At 48.6% G+C, this 20,414-nt stretch overlaps 2 protein-coding genes across 2 annotated transcripts; both read right to left on the minus strand.

Annotated features, from left to right (window-relative positions):
* LOC133350891 (activin receptor type-2B-like) lies at positions 1–2,378 on the minus strand. Its single transcript, XM_061565723.1, has 2 exons — positions 2,267–2,378; positions 1–573 (listed from the first exon to the last, which is right to left on the minus strand). Exons 1-2 carry the CDS (start codon positions 2,348–2,350, stop codon positions 427–429), a joined length of 231 nt encoding a protein of 76 aa, XP_061421707.1. The 5' UTR covers positions 2,351–2,378; the 3' UTR covers positions 1–426.
* A 2,668-nt stretch (positions 2,379–5,046) lies between these two features.
* On the minus strand, positions 5,047–19,896 carry LOC133350761 (bone morphogenetic protein receptor type-1B-like). Its single transcript, XM_061565485.1, has 12 exons — positions 19,562–19,896; positions 18,022–18,143; positions 16,935–17,028; positions 15,256–15,334; positions 12,839–12,923; positions 11,377–11,431; positions 10,730–10,786; positions 9,945–10,131; positions 9,547–9,668; positions 7,005–7,180; positions 5,347–5,496; positions 5,047–5,131 (listed from the first exon to the last, which is right to left on the minus strand). Exons 1-12 carry the CDS (start codon positions 19,622–19,624, stop codon positions 5,047–5,049), a joined length of 1,275 nt encoding a protein of 424 aa, XP_061421469.1. The 5' UTR covers positions 19,625–19,896.
* Positions 19,897–20,414: the final 518 nt, after the last annotated feature.

The raw sequence follows: 20,414 nt of genomic DNA on the forward strand, positions 1-20,414 counted from the left end.
TTGAGCTGCAGGGGGACCGCAGAGGTCAAGTTTACGATGATCAATCTCATTGTTGGTTTGTGTAAAGCAGACGAGCTGTGCTCACGTGATTTGTTGAGGCGATACATTTTTTTTTCACTTTAATCTCAAGCCTAAATCATCCGGCAGATTTGCGCCGTTTGCTGGTTACAAAAACAACCGCAACCTTGCAATCCGCGAATTTACCGTGGATTGCTTTGGCCGCTGGCCACGTGCCGCGATTCTCCTGCAAAATCCGCGATTATATTTCCCCCGTAGATCAATGGAACCACGCGGCCCTTTCCTCCCATCGTCCGGGGGTGCCCCGCGCCAGCGCAATCGATCCAAAGCCTGCGCGCAAGCGCTCAACATCAACGGGGATTGGAACGGAGTTCCGCTGTTTTTCATTTTCTTTCCGCAACCGGCTCGTCACGCGGAGGGGCTCGGCGCTGGCGACTGCACGCCGCTTCTGAGCTTCAAGACGTTTATGGCGCTGAGGGCCTCGTTGGCACTTGGCCTGAGATGCGCAGCGGCCGTCCAGCACTTGGTCATGGTGCGAGCAAAGTCGATCAGAATCTGCGCGCGCGCACACACGCGCAACAATGGCAAGATATTAAGGGCACTCACAGATTTGGAATTGCAGTTTCCACGACTTCTGTAAAGTGAGGCATTGGCATGACCTCTAATATGATGATATTTTCTGTGACGGATCAAGTTTGCCCTTGTAATAATTATACAAAATACAACGCGCACTGCTGAATCTGAAAGTACACGTACCGGAGGGCACATCAGTCAAAGTCATCATCTGTATAAGCCATGGTCTATTCACTGCTGGGTGAAGGCCTCAACATGGCCTCACGATGCGATAATACATCTCCAGCTGCTGCACCAACATCAGCTCCATTTCCAGCCGCTGTCCCTCCATCCATTCCATCGCCTTCCTCGCTGAACGCCGTCGGATTGCAATTTAAAGCGCCCTCAAAAGGGCACTATGTAAATGCGAAATAGAATAGATTTAACACGTAGGCTTTCGCGACCAATATTCTTCATAATAAAGGTTTTTGGGTTCGATCACGTAGGTATAAATGTGTCGTAACCCTTCACCACCTGACACGGCCAATCAGTAAGGGATTTGTCACGCAAACAACGCGCCAATTAGTTACTACTTCAGCCCACCGGTGTGTTGGAGAGTGAATCCACAACATTTACAATTTGAGTAGTACGTCGTTTCGCTGGTAATTATATCCAGCATCATCGGGTGATTTGCCAGAACACACAGCCAAATTTTTTCTTTTTCACATATGAAACTTACCAGTTAAAATCTATTATAATTATTTATATTATACAAAAATCATCATTTTAAGTATTAAATCTAGCGCACCAACGATCACAGTTAATTCATTTAAATCCGAAAACATTAAATAAAAAACTAAATTCGGCCCAAAATCCAATATCCAAAATGTTTTCATGCAAAACTCATTCCTAATTCTAAAAAAGCTAGCTAGATAGATATACATTCCTACCAATGAACATTTGTTCTCCCCCACCTATCCCCATGGGAATGAACAATTGTTCCAACCATTATGAAACCCTTTAGCATTCGGGTTACGGTTCGGGTTGGCTATGGTTAGTTACCGCCCAGGAAAGGACAAAGATAAAACTACATTGGTTCGGCCAAAGTGGTGAAGATCAAACTGATGGGATGAAAAAGTGAAACGGAGAATGAAAGTAGACTCATCAATTGTTTCGTAAACAAGTTAGAAGCCCGGGTCAGGTGACACAATTATTCTGACTTTCTGGATTGTCCTGAAGATGCTTGACGCAGTTTCAAGTGCAACATAGCGTGTCTCTTTGCTACATTTCGGTTGTGACATTCGTTCTCCACTGTTGAGCTGAAACGATAACAAGACGCTTGTACATGCCAACAATTTATTTTGTTCAGCTATGTTAGGCAGTGGAGGTTCTTACGACAATGATTTGGCCAGATCATTGGATGGCTTAACCCTGAAATCGATTATGAATCAAAATACTGTCTGCGAAAATCTTCACGATAAGTTATAAAGGTGGTCGTAAAGTGAAGGCTTTACAGAACTTGGGAAATGCAACATAAACATCACTTAGTAATAAAAGTAACAGGGTACAAATATTGGGAAGGGGAACAAATATGCACTCCTGGCGGGGCAGGAACTCTTCATCGGAGTAGCGTGTCTTCTTCTAGCTCCCACTCCCGTCACAGTGGCTGTGTGTCGATGCGGAGTCTGTGTCTCACCGGGTGCGACAGCCAATGGGGACTCAAGGTGGGCCGCTGTCCCTGCACGTGCACCACTTGAGCCATCTCCTCCAGCGTGGGCATCTCTGACACGAGGCCGCCGTACGGCACCTGGTATCCGTCTGCGGGGCGGCCTGCACACGCGACGCGCAGTCAACGCCACGACGAGCGAGGCCACAGCGTAGGGTCTACGCCAAACGTCGCGTCAGTGACCCTCCACCACCCGACAAGATTGTCACGTTTACCGGGGTATCATTTATACCGTGCCAAAGTACAGCATTGGTCATGTTCTGACCAATAAAGCTCCACACTGGGGACTTAAGAAGTTAAACTAAAAACATTTTTTTTATTTTATCAGGTAAGGCCCGCTGAGCTGTGTAACTCTATTTTTCAGAAGCGACCTGGCCACTAATGATAGCCCAACGAAGCGGCTTATCACGTGGAAATGTACAGCAGCAAAATACTCTAAACGCGTGATGTTGATTCTAAATGTCGAGGTAAAACCCGGAGGACCCGGAGACAAAGACACGAGACCACTGGGAGAGAGACACTACAGACTTCACATATACAGCAGGCGGCACGGTTCAGATCGAACCCACGACCTTCTGCATACCGGGCGAGGTCGTTAACATCTCATAGCCACCGTGCCAACCTTTAATGACGTAATTTAACATCAGAGTGCGACGGCGTTTGAGCTAAGACGACTTTGAGCCTCATCAGGTTGTGAACTCAGAAGTCGAGTAGACTCCCTGTGGTATAGGGAGTCTACCCCTCGCCCCTCCACTCCTTCCCATCCCTCCCCTACCCCTTCGTCATTCCTAAGCACCCCTCTATCGCTCTCACTCATTCCTATCCTTGCAGCACGCCCCTGCCATCTAAATCACTCTATTCTGTCATCGCTTTGTAAGCTATGCCGAGCGCCTTGCGTTGAAGGCACTCCATAAATATGAACTAGATTAGATGTGTGTACGTAGAACTTCTTTCGCGCCGTACGTAGCCAACCGTGCTGATCGTGCTGTATTAGTGGAGACTGATATCTGACGACAGATGTCATTCCAGACAGCAAATGCGTCAACTTCATACAAGGCGTATTCACATTCAACGATATTCACGTCGTCGTTTACGTATATTGATACCGTACGTGAATATTCACTTGGTATTCTTGGTTCTTTCGGTAAAGTCACGTAGAAGGGAAATAGTAAAATAAAATATTGCTTGATATTAATATTATTTTAGTATTTCCCTTTTACGTGATTTTACCGAAATAACCAAGAATATGAATCCCTGCAGTCACGAAAGTTTTTAATCAAAATTCACTTGGTAATTTTCGTATACCCTCGTCCACCCGACGCATCGGGATGTTTGCCCAAGTCCACGCGTGTGGGACATTTAAACTTGGGCGGTGAGGTCACCTGGAGAAGCCCCCACGCGGTCCCCATTCTGCAGACAAGGCGTGTACCGCCGTCTTCCGTGCAGTAGATGGCGGTAGAGTTCATGTATTTGGTGATTTGAACATTTCACAGCAAAACAATACTCCCTTGGGTCTTTGGGGCCGTCCATAAATGACGTCACGCGATTTTGGACGATTTCCCCCCCCCCCCAGTCACACGGCGTCACAAAAAGACAGCCCCCCCCCTCAAATATGACGTCACAAAGCTCTGCCCCCCCCCAAAAAATAAAACATGCTTCAAATCGCTATAAACTATTGTCATTGTAGCGCGTATTTAATGTGGCGCTGCACTCTGATATTGTAGGAGAAAACATTTATCAAAAAGTATATTTAATTCAGTAGAACGTGTTGTCTATATTTATTTAAAGTTGTGCATTTTGATGTGACGTCACATTTTTCACCCCCCCCCCCCGTCGTCACACATCGTCACAAATGTCTGACCCCCCCCCTTGGGTGCGTGACGTCATTTATGGACGGCCCCTTTCGGTAAAGTCACGTAGATAGGTTCAAATTAATAAAAAGAAAGTAAAAAATACAACTAACAAAAAACTACGACGTTTTGATCATGATTATTTTCACGTTATTTTTATTAATTTGAACCTATCCACGTGACTTTACCGAAAGACCCAAAGAACATGTACACGTGCTCATACACTTCCCCACACTCTGCAAATAGCCGTGCGTGCCTACGGACGGGAACATGGCTCAGGAGAATATCACGTGCACGCTCGTAAACTGCAGGCCCGGTGGGGTTTGCGGGGCCTGCCATGCATGTTCGTGTATGTTGAACTTCTTTCGCACCGCACGTAGCCAACCGTGCAAATCGGACGGTGCGACACATGTTTACACATGTTTACTACACATCTTCTTGGTTCTTTCGGTAAAGTCACGTAGAAGGGAAATAATAAAATAAAATAAAACATAATAAAATTAAATTCTCACGACGTTTCGACCACAATGCAAGCAGCCGTCCTCAGGTGAAGAACAGGGCTGTCGGAAAGAGACGCTGTGGCCGAAACGTCGTGAGAATTGCATTTTATTATGTTAAAATTTTTATAATTTTATTATTTCCCTTCTACGTGACTTTACCGAAAGAACCAAGAAGATGAATCCCTGCAGTCGCAAAAGCTTTAAATCGAAATTTTACTACACATGTTTACACACGTGCACGGCACGACAGCTGGCGCTGTGTGTCGGAGTATCGGGACATCCCTCTGGCCTGCAATGTCACGAATCACGACAATTTTTAGTTTTAAAGTTCGCAAAATCAATCCACCCGTGTGAAAATGTTTTCCCAGTTCTTCTTTTATCTTAAATTTACAAAGCGCCTTTATCCAAAGCGCTTCACAAAGTTTACGAGAGGGATGTGGTATGGGGGAGGGAGGTTTAGTGCGTCCGGGAATTCCAGTGGCTGCCTAGGGATGGAGGGAAGGATGGGGCCCAGGGAGAAGAGGCCGAGGTCTTCTTGAGGGAGGAGTGGAATGTGGACAGGGAGGGTGCTCGCTGTTTCACGTGGAGGGCATCTTGGCGCGCGTGCGTGCGCGTGCGCGTGCGTGCGTTTCTCTGCCTGCAGGCAATGCGTGCGTGTTTCGACAAACCCGGTAGGTCGGTGCATCTCGCGATCTCCCACAGCACGAGAGCCAGGCTGTAGATGTCCCCGCGGGTGTACGCCGCGATGGGGCCGCCGTGCTTCAGCGCGCCGCTCAGGAGTTCAGGAGGCGCATACCGGCGCGTTCCCGACAGCTCGCTGTCCGTCGGGATGAACGCCCTCTGTTCAGAACTTCGAATGCAGTTTCACGCGGATGGATTGATGTCAGAACACACAAACAAACAACGACAACAGCAGCAGCAATTCTAGAATACGATGACAGCAACTTGTGGAGACAGTGGCGGGGCATGCTGCTGCACGTAAACTACAACCCAGCACCCAGCACTGCGCCACGGTGGCTCTGAGATGTTGACGACCTCGCCTGGTACACAGGAGGTCGTCGGTTTGATCCCGAACCTGACGCCTGCTGCTGTATATTTGGAGTTTGCGGTGTCTCTCTCCCCGTGATCGCGTGGATTTTTCTTCGGGTCCTCCCTTCACATTTAGAAACATTCGTTGAGAGTGTTTGTCTGCTCTACATTTCCACGTGATGAAAAGCTACTTCGTTGAGCTACGATATGCGACCAGGTCGCTTCTAAAAAACGATCTGCATAGCTCGGCGGGCCTTATCTGGGGAAATAAAACACATTTTAGTTTTTTTTCTTGGTTCTTTTGGTAAAGTCACGTAGAAGGAAAATAATAAAATATTAAAAATAAAACATAATAAAATAATTCTCACGACGTTTTGGCCACAAGGCAAGCAGCCGTCTTCAGGTGGAGAACAGGTCTCTGTCTTTTCCTTCTACGTGACTTTACCGAAAGAACCAAGAAGATGAATCCCTGCAGTCACGAAAGCTTTAAATCGAAACATTTTAGTTTATTGCAAAGACGGTGGATCACCACACAGATGTTGTGAAAAAGAGCTTCACAGCTCATCGGGTTTCTCCAGGATTAATAAATATTCAGATTCTGAACTCCGTTCCTGTGCGAGCCATCTCCTGTGGCTTGCCAGGAGGCAGCGCCACGCACAGCAGCACGTGGACTCCATCTGTCCGCACGTTTAGTTTTTTTATTAAACATTCACTTAATTGTCTGCACATGTCTTGATCTATGTACGTGCCCTATGCGTGGCGAGATGCAGTTTGCACGAATGGTGCTACAGCAGCAGCATATACAAACGCCTGTCACTGCTCGTCTAAATGTTGCACGTCAATCAGACAATGTCTGTCAAGTTGAGCTTCTTTCGCACCGTACGTGACCTCTCTCTCTTCCTAGCATTTTTCCCGCTGTGGCACAGGGTCCGCTTTTCGGCATTGTCTTCTCCATTTGGCTCGGTCCAGGGCATCTTCAGGGGATGCGTTGACCGTCTTCATGTCTTCCTTTATTCCATCCATCCATCGCTTCTTCGGACGTCCGCGTGGACGGCGGCCCTCTGGCTCAATACGCACCGTACGTGACCAAGCGCGCTGATCGGAGGTGCGGGGGGTAAGCACAACAAACTAAACACGACCACGACGACAAGCAGCAGCTCTAAAGAAATCTAGATTTCAATCGAGATTCAAAGGTGCATAGCTCCGGCTGCTTCCTGTCAGCATCACATTGGTGATAGCAGCGAGAGACACGGGGAGGAGAGAGAGGATGAGGAGGGGTGCTGGGGAGAGGCGAGAGAGAAGTAGGTGGACGCTAAACGTTCAAGTCACCTCTCGTGATACGCAGAGAGTCCGAAGTCCGCCACGCAGCACTCCCCGTTGCTCTTCACCAACACGTTCTTGCTCTTCAGGTCTCGGTGTGCGACGGAAGGTTTGGGTATGTGTCCCGCGATGCTCGTGTGCAGGTGTCTCAGGCCGTTGACCAGCGAGTGGGAGAGCACCATCACCTGCACGCAGGAACAACACGAAGTGCAACTCAAAGACGAGACGTGAAGACTTTCTTCATTTCGACTTGGAGCGCGCCGCACGCTTCTTCGCCTCGTCTCGAAGAGGAAGAATGACGCGGACGAAGGCAGACAAGCACCCCCCCCCTCCCCTCCTCTGTCCACCTCCAAGCTCTGCGGTTCTCTGTATATTAAGTTCTTTTCGGCCAAGTCATTATTGCTTATATATATGTGTGCGTGGGAGGAAACCGTAGCGACCGGAGGAGTTCGTCACGTGCACATGGTGTTGGACCAGATGACGCAAAAAGCTGTCTCGGGTGTGGACCAATCCATTTCAGGGACAGTGCATACATTATCGGAGTTGTCTTTTTGTTTGCATTTTGACCGCAAGTGTTGTGGTTAATGCAAACATGATCCCTTGTATAAAGGTGTCAGTTTTGTTGCCAGGTAAAAGGGTAAAAAACTATTACTACATCTTGCTACTGGCAAAGGAGGTCTCATGAAGTTAAGGCCCACCGAGCTCCACAGCTCTTCTTTCAGAAGCGACCTGGTGATCACAAATGATAGCTCAACGAAGATGCTAATCATCGCGTGGACAATTTATAGCAGGCAAATACTCGAAACGCATAGTGACGTTGATTCTAAATGTGGATAAAAAAAACCAGAGGACCCGGAGAAAAATCCACGCGACCATGGGGAGAGAGACACGCAAACTCCAAATATAGAGTTTGTTCTCCTATAACGCTGCGTCTTTTTATCACGCGAATTGGATATCAGCGGTTGTACGGCTGCTTTGGCGTAGCATCATCACACAAGACGGCGGGATGCTGCTGGATGCTTCTAGATGCTACCCACGTGCCTCAGTCTTTGTTCAGCCTGCGTACGCATCTCACCGTGTTATCGCGGACTGTGCTGTACCCTACACGATACATTGTTTATTATAACGCCGTTTTCCCATAACGCAGCGCTCTCCAGGAAGCCAACCGCCGCGTTATAGGAGAACGGACTGTCCAGGCGTCAGGATCGGGATTGAACCCACGACCTCCTGCATACCAGTCGAGGTAGTCAACATCTCAATGATGTGCCCAGCAGCTGCATGCGAGGAGCTGATTTAAACCGCTGGATCGCCCCCATCGATAGATGCACTCGCAGACGCGTTCCACTCACTGGCTACTGGACATCTGGATACGTGCGAAAAAGAGCTTCATAGCTCATCGGATTCCTTCAGTCTGAACAAAGTTTCCGATTCTGATTCTTGGCTGCCACTCCACTTTTATTCTTGAGCAGACGCCAATAATCTTCTGCTTCGACCCATCCCTGCCCAGGCTTCTCTGACTCTTATTCTTAGGTTTTTTTTTTTCGGTAAAGTCACGTAGGTAAAACATCAAAATTAATAAAAATAAATTAAATAAAACAAAAATCACGACGTTTCGGAGGCAACACAAGTCTCCGTCATCAGGTGGGACCGTCACAGCCGGATTAGCTGCATTAGCTGCATCAATTGATGCAGCTAATCCGGCTGTGACGGTCCCACCTGATGACGGAGACTTGTGTTGCCTCCGAAACGTCGTGATTTTTGTTTTATTTAATTTATTTTTATTAATTTAGATGTTTTACCTACGTGACTTTACCGAAAAAAAAAAAAAACCTAAGAATATGAATCCTTGCAGTCACGAAAGCTTCAAATCTAGAATTCTCTGACTCTCTCTAGCAGTTTGAGTTGTGCCTAGAGCCTGCACAGGTGCGCAGTTTAATTCCCAGCGTGCACGTCTCGACACTTCTTTGTGCATTTTTTAATTTTCATCTCCCTCCATATCTAATTCTAGATGTGAAGCTTTCGTGACTGCAAGGATTAATACTCTTAGGTTTTTTTCGGTAAAGTCACGTAGGTAAAAAATTTAATTAAAATTAATAAAAGTGCGTGACTTTACCGAAAAAACCTAAGAGTATGAATCCTTGCAGTCACGAAAGCTTCAAATCTAGAATTAATACCCTCTACGGGGAGGAATTCCACCTATCTGTTAGAGTTTTTAACAGACAACGAGACAAGAAGTCACAGCTTCTCGAGACGCTGGCCTTCCTCAAGAGATGCCGAGATACAAGGTCGGGTCTCTTGGAATTACCCTTTACTTGATACAGCAATCGGGCTGTGACGGTTCCACCTGAAGACGGAAGCTTGTGTTGCCTCCGAAACGTCGTGATTTTTTATTTTACTTTTATTAATTTCAATTTTATTTTTTACCTACATGACTTTACCGAAAAAAACCTAAGAGTATGAGTATCCCTCCATATCGTCGGTGAAGACCGATGCAAAATGCAACCACGTGTGTGTCTCGTTAATGGCGCCGATGCGATGCACATCTCCTTACCTGGGGGAGTTGGACGCTCTGAGCGAGCAGAAAGTCGTACAAAGAACCGGCTGGATGTAGCTCCGTAATGATGTAGTGGATTGTGCAGTCAGGCCACCCGTACGTGTCTGAACCCAGGCACGCTGGCGGTAGGGGAGGGAGGGGAGAGTCGCGCATATGCACAGGACGGCACACACCATGCACACGTGGGTGGTGAGTGGGCAGTGGGTGAGACGAAGGGAAACAGTCTTACGGGAATTCGTTCCCATGATCCCAGGCGATATACGTGTTCGCTTGTCGGCATTAACTGAGTTGGTGCCAATTTAGGGGTTTCCAATTCCTTAACGTCGCCAAATCAACAGGGAATTTTCGCGATAGCAATTTGAAGCGAGCGGGGTTGTAGATCCACGCGCGCGCACCCAGCACGTTGGGATGGCTCTGCAGGTGGGTCTTGTACATGTCGAGCTCCCACAGGAAGCTCGCTTCGTTTTTGCTCAAGATCATCTTGGCGGCCACCGCTCGGTCCCTCCACACCGCGCGCGACACTTGGCCAAATCCGCCCACGGCCAGCCTCGTTCCCAGCTGCACCTCGTTCAGCAGCGACTTCTGCGCCGTGCGGGAGACAGGACGGGCAACGTTGCAAACCGAGACGAAGCTCCGCACAAAGATTCAGCTAGCGCGGGGCCTGTAGCATGTGCTGTTATAAAGGGGCACTAAATAAAAAACACACAAATACTAAAACACACATTTTTTACTTGCATAGTCAATTGTATTTTTTCATTTGCTATACAGCCAGATAATACGACAAATCGCTAACCTTAAACACCCAGTCGTTCATAAAAGTTTTAGGCGGTATAGTACTATAGTAATAGAGCAAGTGCGGAATCACTGAACCGGAATTGATAGCTTGAAAGCATTTAGCGCGGGCCCTTGAAAGTGCGGAGCCCGTAGCTACTACATGTGTAGAAGTAGCTACTACTACGTATGTAGCTTATCCGCAGAACAGTCGCGAGCATTGGTAAGCTGCTTAGCTACGCATCACCGGGGAAAATCGCCGATATCCGTGGTTAAAATAAAAAAGTAAAAATGGTCGCGGATGATGATGATGATGATAATCAGAGTTGTTCGCAGCTGCCGCGAATGGCAATCGGCCGCAGGTAAGAGGAGTCGCGGACGAGGAAAGTTTGACTGCGATATCTCTCACCCTCTCGGCGTGCTTCTCCTTCGGGTTAGGGAATTGCTGATCGATGTGAAGGATCTCCTTGAACGGACGAAGAGGGGACAACAGCAACAGACAAAAACATCGAGACGCCAAAAAATTTCATCCGGAAATATTTTTTGTTTTACATCTCACGACATTCGCAGGCGAAGTCGGCCGGACGGAGTCGAGCTTCAACCCAACGTCGTGATTTGCGTGGCGCGATCGCTAAACAAACAACAATTGTTGTTGTCGCTGCTGATACTTAACAATATCGTCCGTAATATATTTGGTAGTTTTTTTTGGGTTAGATCGCGTAAATATATAAATGTGTCGTTAAACCCGCCACCACCCGACACAGCCAACTAGTAAGGTTTGCCAGATTTGGCTGTTCGCCTGATGATGCTAGTTGTAATTACTGGCGAAACGTCGTGCTCAGATTGTAAATGTTGTGGATTTGCTCTCCAACACACCCCTGTGATGAACTAGTAACGAATTGGCACGTTTTGTTTACGTAACAACCCTTACTAATTGGCTCTGTCGGGTGGTGGTGGATTTAACGACACATTTATACATCTTTTCGTGATCTAACCCAAAAAAACCTCTATTGTGAATGATATTGCGTGAAAGTGGTGAAATGCGTCTCTCAGCACCATTTGTCGTCCACACAGCTGGACGTCGTTGCTGCTGAGTCTGGACCATGTCAGGCTGAAAACAACAACACAATTGATGAAGAAAACAAACCGTAAAGACGCGTGGGCTAAGCAGTATTCACATACGGCCTATTACATTACATTAATAATATAGTAATAGGAAGGGGTAATTAACGATGATTTGGTAGGGGATACGCTCGCGCTCAGAGGCGCGAGGAGGAACCACAGACGAACAGTGGGGGGGGGGGGGGGGGCACGTGCCCCCCCCCCCCAATGATCCGATCGAAATCCTTAATTTCGATCGGATCATTGGGGTTTATTAGTAATAAATCGGCATTTTGCGACCCCCACTGCCACTGTGTAGCATATTTTTTACGTGCCAGGGACTCTATGAGATGATAGGACAATAGTCTGAGTCCATAATTGGCAATAAGTAACGTCAAAGCAGTTATACGTGACTCACAGAATTGTGCGCAGTTGCGTATACAGCACACGACTTCCCTGAAGGCATTCACCTTCAGCGAGCGCGATGCCGATCACACACAGTTCGAATTCGACCCTCAATCGATGGCTGCGCCATCGCCGCACACGTCTCGAATAACAAGCAAGGGACAAGTCCTTACTCTTTGTTTTTTTGGTAAAGTCACGTGGGTATAAAATATAATAAATCACGACGTTTCGGGCGCAACACAAGCGTCCATCATCAGGTGGGAAAGCATGGTCTGCTGCTGAGGCAGACTGTTTTAAATCCTTAGTTTCAACTCCTTACTTACTAACAACTTCTTACTTACTAACAACTCCTATAATTTTTTCATTGCTGGAGGGGTTGCCCCCCTACCTGAAAATCCTGGCTCCGCCATTGCATACAATAACATGTTCGGCTATAACGACGTCTCTGTTATTTCGGTTGCACCGCGTAATTGACGGTGGTAATAAAACACAAACATTTAAAGGCACATTTCTCGCAATTAGGTTATCGTGCGTGTGGCGTTCATGCGCATGACAGTTATCAAACCAGCCTGGTGCTGTTCAGTGACACACACACATGCCGGGAGCGGATACTACATTTTACGCTGTTGCTTATTTTTGGGAAAGATATTTTTTCCTATTTGCAGCAATGTTTTATAAAAAAATATTTCGTCGTTTATGGTTCATTTTTGGAATCAAATCATTTGTTTGTGAATTATGTTCCTGAACATGTTTGCACTTCATTCATCTGCCGATTCGGGTGCCCCTCCTCGTGGCCTGGGCTCCCTGCGGGTCGCTTAAAGCTGCCACACAAAGACAAAGATCCCCCGTGTAGCCTGTAACAGACTGTTGGGGCAAGTGCTGTTAGCGAGCAGCACCTACGAAGCCCGGCACGGTGCACGAGGGGGTGGGTGGCCAGCACACACACACCCACCCCACAGTGCACCCTACCCACGCAGATGCCCACGATGATGATGATGATGATGACCAGTACCTGCACAACAGCGCAACGAGTCCCATGGTGAACAGGATAATGGTGATCAAGACGTATCTCATCGTCGATCCGCGCTCGCCGCCGTCTGCAACACAAGCGCGTCGATGGATTGCGCGCGTCGACGGATAGCGTGCGCGCACTTTTCTTTGAACGGCGCACTCGGATCGTGAACTCCAGCGTCTGCCCGCGGGTGGTGTCGGCGCGCATTCGAAGCGGTTTCGTCGGACGAGACTCAAAACGTTCGCTACGTTGGCCCCCCGGAGAATAAACACGAAGCAGCACAGCCGTCAACACTTGATCAGTGCCCCCTAGCTTACTACAGACCAAGTCAGACCTCGCTGGTCACCCCGTGACCCTTACACATCTCAACGTTCATCCTACAAAGTCACATCGCCACAAGGGAGAAACACAAACACATAGACAATCACCACCACTACACTCACCACTAGTATAGTCACCACTAGTACACTCACCACTACACTTACCACTAGTACACTCACCACTAGTACACTCACCACTAGTACACTCACCACTACACTCACCACTACAGTCACCACTAGTACACTCACCACTAGTACACTCACCACTAGTACACTCACCACCAGTACACTCACCACTAGTACACTCACCACTACACTCACCACTAGTACACTCACCACTACACTCACCACTAGTACACTCACCACCACTACACTCACCACCACTACACTCACCACTAGTATACTCACCACTACACTCACCACTAGTACACTCACTACTACACTCACCACTACACTCACCACTAGTACACTCACCACTACACTCACCACTACATACCTGTCAACCTGTTATCAGTATACCCTACATTATTACAGACCAATTCAGACCCTGTTGGTCACCCCGTGCCCCTTATACATCTCAATGTTCATCCTATACATTATACACTACAAGATATACACTACATTATACACTACACTAATATACACTACACTATACACTACACTGCTACATGCCTGTCAACCCCTTATCAGGGCCTTACTTTGTCACAGATCAATTCAGACCTTCAACATTGGAGCTTTCATGTCAGTATCAAAGTATAAGAATCGGTCTCACCCTGTCTGGCAATCTGTTACCAGCGCGTGTTCTGTTTGCATGTTCATCACAATCACCGTGTGTGTGGTTAATGCAGTAACTTGATTTATTGTAAAAGGTTTCTGTTTGGTGTTTGAACATCTTAGCACATATTCTTTGGGTCTTTCGGTAAAGTCACGGAGATAGGTTCAAAGAAAATAACAAAAACAACAAAAACTACGACGTTCCATTATCACCTCCTGTTTTATCACCAGGAAGGGTAAAACCGATTCTTATACAAGTCACACCGTATTGGTCACCCCGTGCTCTTATACATCTTCACGTTCGTCCTACAAAGCACCACCCACAAGGAGAGAAACACAAACAAATAGACTCGTTTTTTGCCCGTATCGAAACTGCTTTACGCTGTATGGACCTAAAAACTCGATTTGCCTGCACAAGACTATGGGGTGAACCGTCTGGGCTGACAGCTGTGCGGCAGGCAGCGGTAAAGGTTCAGCGCTGCCGTTGATCGCCTGCTGCGGATGCCGGCCACAGTGCAACGGCGAACGTGCTGGACCCAATCAGGATCTTTATTCATAATTCGGGAATCCGATGAGCTATGGTGGCCTTCTTCATGGAGTCATCTACAGGTCGCCTTCAGCTCACGCGGCGCAGCAGTTGAAACACTGGGGGGGGGGGGGGGGGGGTAAGTTGGTCAAATCCACCCCCCACTGCCTCTGTGTACCACTCAGCAGCACACATGTGGTACTAGAGGCCGACCGAAACTGAATTTCTGGTTTCGGCCGAAACCGAAAGTTAAAAATTGACTTTCGGCCGAAACCGAAACTATGCCCCAAGAGGCCATTTGCCAACTGTCGGCGCCGAAACAGAAACCGAATTTCGGTCGGCCTCGATTTGGCACATCACAAGAGTCAAGTTCACTGGCAGGTGGAAATGTACGACGGTGGGGGGGGGGGGGGGGGTAAGCTGCGGGCACTCCCGCCTTTCTCTCAAGATGTCTGGCCAGCGTGGAAGAGTAGACCAAAGTTACATTTGTAGAGGTGGCTCGCCAGAGGGGTCTGGTGGTAATTCCCTTCTGCCAGCATGGGCGTGAGCAAGCAATTTCACGGCTGTGCCTTTGCCATTACTGTCACGCACGTTCGTGCGCGTGACCACATTCTTAGACGAGGATTTATACCAAGAATGAAAACTAATTTCTGTAGAACTGATTTGTGTTTTAAGTTTGTTGTCCTTCTCCCGCACACTCCGATTGGCGCGGTTGGCTACGTGCGGCGAGCGAAAGAAGTTCAAGGTGCAGGACAGTGCACTGTGAAGATGCAACGTTGGAGATTGAAAAGTCTCACCTGTGGGACGTTTAGGGGTCTTTGGGTTCAGCCCTTCATTGCAATAATCTCTATTAAAGCAGCACAGGAACGATCCACTCTGCCAGAACAAAAAAAAATCACTGTCAATCAGAAAAAAATACAAAAATATTCACTGTCAATCAGAAAAACAAAACATATTCACTGTCAGTCAGAAAAACTAAAAATATTCACTGTCAATCAGAAAAAAACTACAAATATTCCCTGTCAATCAGAACGAAAAATCACTGTCAATCAGAATAAAAAATATTTTGTGTCAGTCAGAAAAACAAAAAATATTCACTCTCAATCAGAAAAACTAAAAATATTCACTCTCAATCAGAAAAACTAAAAATATTCACTCTCAATCAGAAAAACTAAAAATATTCACTCTCAATCAGAAAAACTAAAAATATTCACTCTCAATCATAAAAACAAAAATATTCACTCTCAATCAGAAAAACTAAAAAAAATCACTCTCAATCAGAAAAACACAAAAATATTCACTCTCATTCAGAAAAACTAAAAATATTCACTCTCAATCAGAAAAACTAAAAATATTCACTCTCAATCATAAAAACAAAAATATTCACTCTCAATCAGAAAAACTAAAAATATTCACTCTCAATCAGAAAAACTAAAAATATTCACTCTCAATCATAAAAACTAAAAATATTCACTCTCAATCAGAAAAACTAAAAATATTCACTCTCAATCAGAAAAACACAAAAATATTCACTGCCAGTCAGAAAAACACAAATATTCACTGTCAATCAGAAAAACTAAAACATTCACTGTCAATCAGAAAAAAAACACGGACAAATGTCGACACCGCCCCTTACTGACAGGGCTAATGCCCATTTCGAAATCCGCATCTGTGTTTATGCCGCAGCAGGAGGAATCCGATGAGCTGTGAAGCTCTTTCCTCACGGATGTCCACTAGGGGCACGGGTCCAGAACGCCACTTGGCATGCTGAGTTCACTCCTCGTGCCGCCAAGTTGCAGCTGCCAACGGGGGTGTCCCTAGGCTCGATAGCAGCCAGGGCGGTTGGGATGCGATGCAAAGCTTCTTCGCATTGCAGAGGAACTTCATTAATGAAGCACCTTATATAGGCAAGTCGTCGTCCTCTTTGATTATAATCAGTAATCGCTGATAAGCGGTAGTTGGCACAGAGCCCCGAGACAAATGCTCCCTACATCCACACACACGCACGAGCGACAACATCGTTTGCCTGCTGTGAATCACGCGTGGAAAGAAGAGCGTTGCTACGAGTTCTAGTTGTACGTTTGCCGTGCGTGCTCAAGTTCACGGCCTGTCAATGTGTCCTATTGTGCGGCACGTGACCTGCCAATTGGCAAATCATTTGCACGAATTTCCATTTTCGTGGATTTGACCCGATCCAAGTGGCTAAAGACGTCGTCTTCCTGGAACAGTGATGGCACACGCGCACGAAAGAAGTCAAACGCTGCGCGTGTACAAGTACGTTGTGGTGTCGAACTGCATCAGCACCACGCGTACGTAGCTCGCCGTGCGAATCGGAGGTTGCGTGGGGGAAGGACAACGGCACTCCTCCTGCAGAAGGTCCATTGTCCAGAACGTCGCCTATTACACCGTGTATCAATGTGTAATCCCCTCTTGTTGTCGTTGAGTCGTGTGTTGAAGTCGTTGGAGGCGTCCTTACCCAACAGCGAATCTCGTTGTCCATTGTGCATCCGAACTCTGTGTCCAACTTGTCATCGGTCCATTTCTTGAACGCGTAGCAGCTGTTGTTGGTGCTGCGATCGCGATGGGAACAAAGGGAGTGAGTGGGTGGGCGGTGGGGAGGCATGACGTCCAAAGGTTAAGGCGCAGCCCTGCAACTGCTCGCGAACACCACTGCGGCTTCAAGGGCCGCCTCCACTCGACGCAGCTCTCACGAGGGTCCTGCCAAGTTGATTTCGCGTTGTGTCATCCCAGTGGAGTCAATTTGCAATGTCATCTCTCAGCATTGGTATGTTTGGCCAATACCAATTACATCGTATGTGTGTATATATTTCTACATTTGTATGTAAGCTATGCCATGAAATTGTAGAACCCCAGAGGAGACCCACACATAACAGGGGGGAGAACCGACAAAGTTCACACGGAAATGCGCCCCGGTTGGGATTCGAACCCTCTCGCCCAGACACACCGAGCCAAAAGCACAGCGAGCGAAGCCGTCCGTTCTGATTCCACTCCTGCTCACCCCCAACAGCAGCAGCAGCAGCAGCAGGAACCGATCGTGTTATTATTGAGCCAAATATAAATCGAGTTTCTCTCGTAACCAGCGGTGCAACGGCGCTCCAATTGATCCACAAATTCTCAAGTTCACCACCGTACGCCGATTCACAAAAACGCGTGCAAATTCACACGCGCTCGAGAGGAGCCCCCGGACCCGAGCGCACCGTCACGTGATGTGCCGACACGTGTCCTACCGGCACGTGATGTACCGACACGTGTCGTACCGGCACGTGTTCTACCGGCACGTGTTCTACAGGCACGTGCTGTATCGGCACGTGATGTATCGGCACGTGACGCACCGTCACGTGATGTACCGACACGTGATGTACCGACACGTGCTGTACCGGCACGTGTTCTACAAGCACGTGATGTACCGGCATGTGTTCTACAGGCACGTGACATACCGGCACGTGATGTACCGGCACGTGTTCTACAGGCACGTGTTGTACTGTCACGGGATGTACAGGCACCTGTCGTACCGGCACGTGATGTACCGTCACGTGTCGTACCGGCACGCGTTGTTGACGCAGCCGCCGACGGTGCAGTTGCACGTCCGTTCGACTTGTCTGAGGCCGCCGACGAGGGACAAAGTCAGCTGGATGACGAAGAGACTCAAGGATCTCCCGCCGCACTGGTGGAGATAAAGCCAGAGGGGGGGCGGTAGTGGGGGGGTGTGGGGGGGGGGTAGTGGGGGGGTGTGGGGGGGTAGTGGGTGGGTAGTGGGTGGGGGTGTGGGGGGGTGTGGGGGGGTAGTGGGGGGTAGTGAGTAGTGGGTGGGTAGTGGGTGGGGTGGGGGATGAGAGAGGACGCTCGTGATGGTGGTGTTCGAGATGTGGGTGAGTCGTGATCTACGAGAACAAGTTGAAATCAAACCGGTGGCCACATCGGCGACCCACGCCTTGTTTGTCGGTCCGCTCGTCTCAGGAGGCCACCATCAAACTACCGGGCATCAGTGAACAAGAGACTCATAGCTCACCGCAGTCCTGCTGCGTCAATATTCTGATTGGGACATCTGAGCCAATGTGACCGACTGGTGCCACGGGCAGCAGCGATGCAGAGATGGACAACTGCAGTCCGGTTTGCTCAGATATAAGTCGACGTGTGACACAAGACGAGGGCAGGAGAGGGACTGCTGACCTCGACTTTGCTGCACAATGCACAAAGGCCGCGTGTTTTTCTTTATTTTAAACGTTTTGTGGGGTTTTCCCAGCCTGATGATGGGGTTGTTTTTAGTGCTCTCTCTCTCACCTTTTACAGATTATATTGAAACCTGTTGGTGTAGCTGCGTGGTGAAGGGCACGAGGAATGAGGTTTTGCAGCCATCCATTTGGAATAATCTGTCGAGGGGAGCTTGGGCATGAATCCACGTGCGTGCTGAGAGTGGAGGATGGCGACATTAGAGGTCCCATGATTCTCTGTTCTTATGCAAAGGGACTTTGTGGCCAACCCTGTACGCACGCATGAAGTTTGACTTTTTTCGCACCGTACGTAGCCCAACCGTGCTAATCGGAGGTGTACAGGGGCGGCGTGGGGGGCATGCTGAGAATGAGGCCTTGGGACAGACAGAAGGGACCCATTTACGCGCAGAGAAAATCCTACGTGGACATTGATTTGGACGTTAAATTGTCGGGGGTCAAGGGAGGTGATCGGGCCGGGTCAGGGCACGTGACGAGAGGCGAAGATCGTCGAGACCAACGCCGGAGTGGCAGCACAACGAGGGAGAGGGAAACGCCCCGAGTGAACGTCCACGGTGGAGATGGAGCGATGGAATCGGCTAATACGCAGGGGGCTATACCAGGGGTCGACAACCCGCGGCTCTTTCAGGCCCGCCACCGTCTCACATCGCTGCTCGTGAAATATAGATTTTTATTTTCGTACCGAATTCGCAAAGAATGACTATGAGACACGGGCGATGGCTTGGGGAGGTGTCCAACCTGCAGTGGATAGATCATGGCTGATGACGGTGATGAGCACACGAACACGCGATCAGAAGAAGACAAAGGCGGTCAGGTCAGACACGAAGACCGTCGCAGCTCGTGAGAAACTCACCGCGGTAGCGCGGGCAGCGGCGACCTTCGCCCTGTGAATGGCGCCGCCAGGAGAAGCGGTCATCGCCACGACGCTCGCTGCTCCAGTCTCGACTGCGGTGCCGCTCCCCACCTTGCTCGCGTTACGCGCGCACGTGTGTTGAACTTCTATCGCACCGTATGTGGGCCAACCGCGGCTCAGCGGAGGAGCTCGGGGGGTGGAAAGACGACGGCTGCGACGCTGAAGAAGCCGAACCGTGCGGTTGTGTGTCTGAGCACGAAGTGGCCTTGAATTGCTGCTGCTTGTGCTGCAGGTGGTGGTGGTGGTGGTGGTGTGGGCGTTGAGACAGATAAGGTTGCAAGGGAAGGGGAGGCAGTGTTGTGCATTCTTGAGCGGGCAACACGGGGTCCGGGCAACATTTTTGTTCGGAGTAAGTTGGAGGAGTAAGTTGTCAGGAACTCCGGGATGCTGCGGCCTCTACGCTTAGACACTTATTATTATAGAGATCAGCGTCCACGTAATTCATCATTCGTAGCCTTATGTCAATCCGCTGCTGGATGGAGGGATCCCTTTTATAATAATTATAACAACGCCAGCGCACCGAGCCTGGCACTGCCCCCAGAGTTGCATCAACAACATCATCAACAACAACAATAACGATGTCACGTATTTATCTCAAATCATTGTCAGCACGGTCCTGCATGGGGGTTATTTGGCCAAATCCCACGACCGATGTTTTGTTCCAAACCCTCTCAGACAGGTTGGGGGGGGGGGCAGTAGAGCGATAGTCGTGTGGGAAGCCACCGTGACGATGATTCGCACCGCGCGGGGGAGTGAACTTACAGCGAGTTGGGGGGGTGCAGGGCCCAGCCCA

The sequence above is a fragment of the Lethenteron reissneri genome, chromosome 4 (genome assembly GCF_015708825.2).
Source record: "Lethenteron reissneri isolate LAM-NWPU_2019-01 chromosome 4, ASM1570882v1, whole genome shotgun sequence".
NCBI lineage: Eukaryota > Metazoa > Chordata > Hyperoartia > Petromyzontiformes > Petromyzontidae > Lethenteron > Lethenteron reissneri.

Bases quoted from the DNA above. Each gene is read 5' to 3' on its own strand.
- LOC133350891 (XM_061565723.1), bottom strand. From the start codon at position 2,350: ATGCCCACGCTGGAGGAGATGGCTCAAGTGGTGCACGTGCAGGGACAG. The intron at 574-2,266 runs GTGAGACACAGA...GCGCGCGCGCAG, and splicing joins CCCATTGGCTGTCGCACCCG to ATTCTGATCGACTTTGCTCG.
- LOC133350761 (XM_061565485.1), bottom strand. From the start codon at position 19,624: ATGACCGCTTCTCCTGGCGGCGCCATTCACAGGGCGAAGGTCGCCGCT. The intron at 11,432-12,838 runs GTACTGGTCATC...TGTTGTTTTCAG, and splicing joins CTCGTTGCGCTGTTGTGCAG to CCTGACATGGTCCAGACTCA. The intron at 10,787-11,376 runs GTGCTGAGAGAC...CGTCCGTTCAAG, and splicing joins AGCTGTGTGGACGACAAATG to GAGATCCTTCACATCGATCA.